Here is a 2,717-nt window from a genome sequence, read left to right on the forward strand (position 1 = left end):
AAAGGAGTTTTCCTTTTTTCCTGTTTAAAGCTTTATAAATTCAAAACAAGTACATGCAAAGTAACGTGGAAGATGAAAGAAAACAACATCCCTCGAAATTGGAACAATATCAATTAGATTTTGACCTTTCATTGGACAATTGGTTTCCCTGTTTTGGGCCCGTATTTAGAATCCCATATAGTTCCTATATCTGAAGAAAAAATAATTAATATGAACTCTGACATGGATTCAAAGACGTCTTTCAGAGTGCTAGGCAAGTTAAAAGGATATTTCCTCTAGCGGAGGAATCAAAACCAAGGGCCTATCTTAAAATGCAATATAGACATTTAGGATCAGTAGATTCATTCAGAGACATGATTTAAGATTCGGCTGTTAATAGAAATCCAAAAGCGGGGATCAATTTAACGCGAATTCAATAAAATTGCGCCTGATGTATTTTGATTCGCTAACTTCGAAACAGCCACAATTTCATAGAACGCTGAAGCAGATCCTGAGGACTGATTGATCAATTTAGACGAGAGGGAAAATAAATCTTTCATTATCGAATGGTGGAGCAGATTGGATGAGCCGAATTGCGTGATTCTGCTGTCATCTTGTGTGGTAAAATCAGAAAATGCTGAATGGGGCGGGGCGCAGGTGTAGCTGTGGAGGGGAGCTGCTGTTTGAAGTTGACAGTTTCCAGTTACAATCGTCTCTCTGCCACGGGGGCACCGAATATGTAATCCTAGGCTGAAAAAATACACCCCTTAAAAGCAAGGCAGTTAGGGAAATACTTAAATATTTGCTGCTTTTGCTTTAATGTCCTGACAACAGCAGTGATAACAAAATTCAAATTCAAAAGATATTTTCACAGAGAGTGGTGTCTGCTTGGAACGCGCTGCCAAAGGTGGTGACGGAGGCAAATATAAAAGAGGTGTTTAAGACTCCAGGATACGCAAATCAATATGCAGAGAATGGAGAGTTATGGACTTGTTTAAGCAGAAGGGGTTAGGCATTTAATTACTATTTTATTCCGGCACAACACAACACCCTGTGCTGTTCTATTTTCTAAGGTAAACTCTATCTACACCTCTGATATTCTATGTTCTAAGGTCTCCCCTAGAAAAAGACTGTCTATGTGATCTGTATGTTATTAAAGCGTTTTCGGATTGAACCACGTCGTAGAAATGTCATTTTATGGCCACTCTTACTTTAATGCCCCTCTTAAAAGACTAATTAATCATTTATCATTGCATAAAATGGTTTTGCCAGAAGACCTGCCATTTGAAATGTTATTCCTTCACGGATGCTACGTGACATACCGAGTACTCGCTTTTAGTATGTTTTGATTTGACGCCCAGCGGCCGACATAATTCTAATTTGTGGTACAGAAATGTGTTGTGATTTTATTAGCATTTTTCTGTCGACGTTAGATTTCTCTCGTTTTTTTCAAATATGTTGCAATATTTGAGTGGTTGGGCCAATCAGGGGCCCAATCACAAGACGCGCATCGGTCGGGGTTCCTATAAAAGCCACAACGGCGAACGGGGTGCTGATGTTGACTGTAGGGCAGTGAGATGGCGAGAACGAAACAGACTGCACGGAAGTCCACGGGCGGTAAAGCTCCCCGCAAGCAGCTGGCCACGAAGGCAGCCCGCAAGAGCGCTCCGGCGACGGGTGGCGTGAAGAAGCCGCACCGGTACCGGCCGGGCACAGTGGCGCTGCGGGAGATCCGGCGCTACCAGAAATCGACCGAGCTGCTCATCCGGAAGTTGCCCTTCCAGCGCCTGGTCCGTGAAATCGCGCAGGACTTTAAGACAGACCTGCGCTTCCAGATATCGGCAGTGGTGGCTTTGCAAGAAGGGAGCGAGGCTTACCTGGTGGGGTTGTTCGAGGACACGAACTTGTGTGCCATCCACGCCAAGCGGGTTACAGTAATGCCAAAGGACATTCACTTGGCGCGGCGCATTCGCGGGGAGCGCGCCTGAATTTCTGAGGTCGATGTTTGAAAAACCCAAAGGCTCTTTTAAGAGCCGCCGAACTCTTGAGGCGAAAGTTGCTGTAATACGGAGTTGATCAATCTTGCCGCTGGTTATCATTCTAATCGAAAGTGTAAACTTTCTCAACCTTTTTGCCCCGGAGGAACCCCTGCGTTTAAAAAAAAACAGCTCTTGGTACGTAAATTATCCGAAATTTATTGTCAATGCTTTTGAGTAGAGAAGAAATTATTAGCCGACCTTGAAAAAACGTACTTAAGCTTAGTTTACCTTGAAATTAATCCTCCCCTTTCATAAGATTTAAAAACTAATAAGGCAAACAGATTTCTGTTAAATAACTATTAAACCAAAATGGGATTTAATTCTTTCTAAAGGTAGATTAAGGTTGTAAATTGATTTTGATTAATGCTATTTACATGAAAATGTATTGACAACGTTGAATAGTAAGGTTACTAAAAGCCATAAACCAAGGCAATATGAATGAAAATATAGCCTAAGACAATTTTGTGCGAGACTGAAAGAACTTTCTTACTCAGTGACATGATCAGGTTCACATATAGGCCTAGCATGTGAAATCTACTTTTTGCTGCACAAATACGCAGTTCTGGGTCGAACTTGAGATAAGCACAGGCGGATTTCACCTTCAACTGAAATGAGACAATCTGTATCCTTGATCTTGTTGCTTGGTCAACAAGAAAACAGCAGAAGCACAGTTCTCGGAAGATTCCCTCACCCAGTCAT

At 42.2% G+C, this 2,717-nt stretch overlaps 1 protein-coding gene across 1 annotated transcript; it reads left to right on the forward strand.

The window, feature by feature from the left end:
• Positions 1 to 1,556: 1,556 nt before the first annotated feature.
• Positions 1,557 to 2,108, forward strand: LOC134346110 (histone H3-like). Its single transcript, XM_063047409.1, has one exon. It carries the CDS (start codon positions 1,557 to 1,559, stop codon positions 1,965 to 1,967), a length of 411 nt encoding a protein of 136 aa, XP_062903479.1. The 3' UTR covers positions 1,968 to 2,108.
• Positions 2,109 to 2,717: the final 609 nt, after the last annotated feature.

Source organism: Mobula hypostoma, chromosome 5, assembly GCF_963921235.1.
Source record: "Mobula hypostoma chromosome 5, sMobHyp1.1, whole genome shotgun sequence".
Lineage (NCBI taxonomy): Eukaryota > Metazoa > Chordata > Chondrichthyes > Myliobatiformes > Myliobatidae > Mobula > Mobula hypostoma.

Bases quoted from the DNA above. Each gene is read 5' to 3' on its own strand.
- LOC134346110 (XM_063047409.1), top strand. From the start codon at position 1,557: ATGGCGAGAACGAAACAGACTGCACGGAAGTCCACGGGCGGTAAAGCT.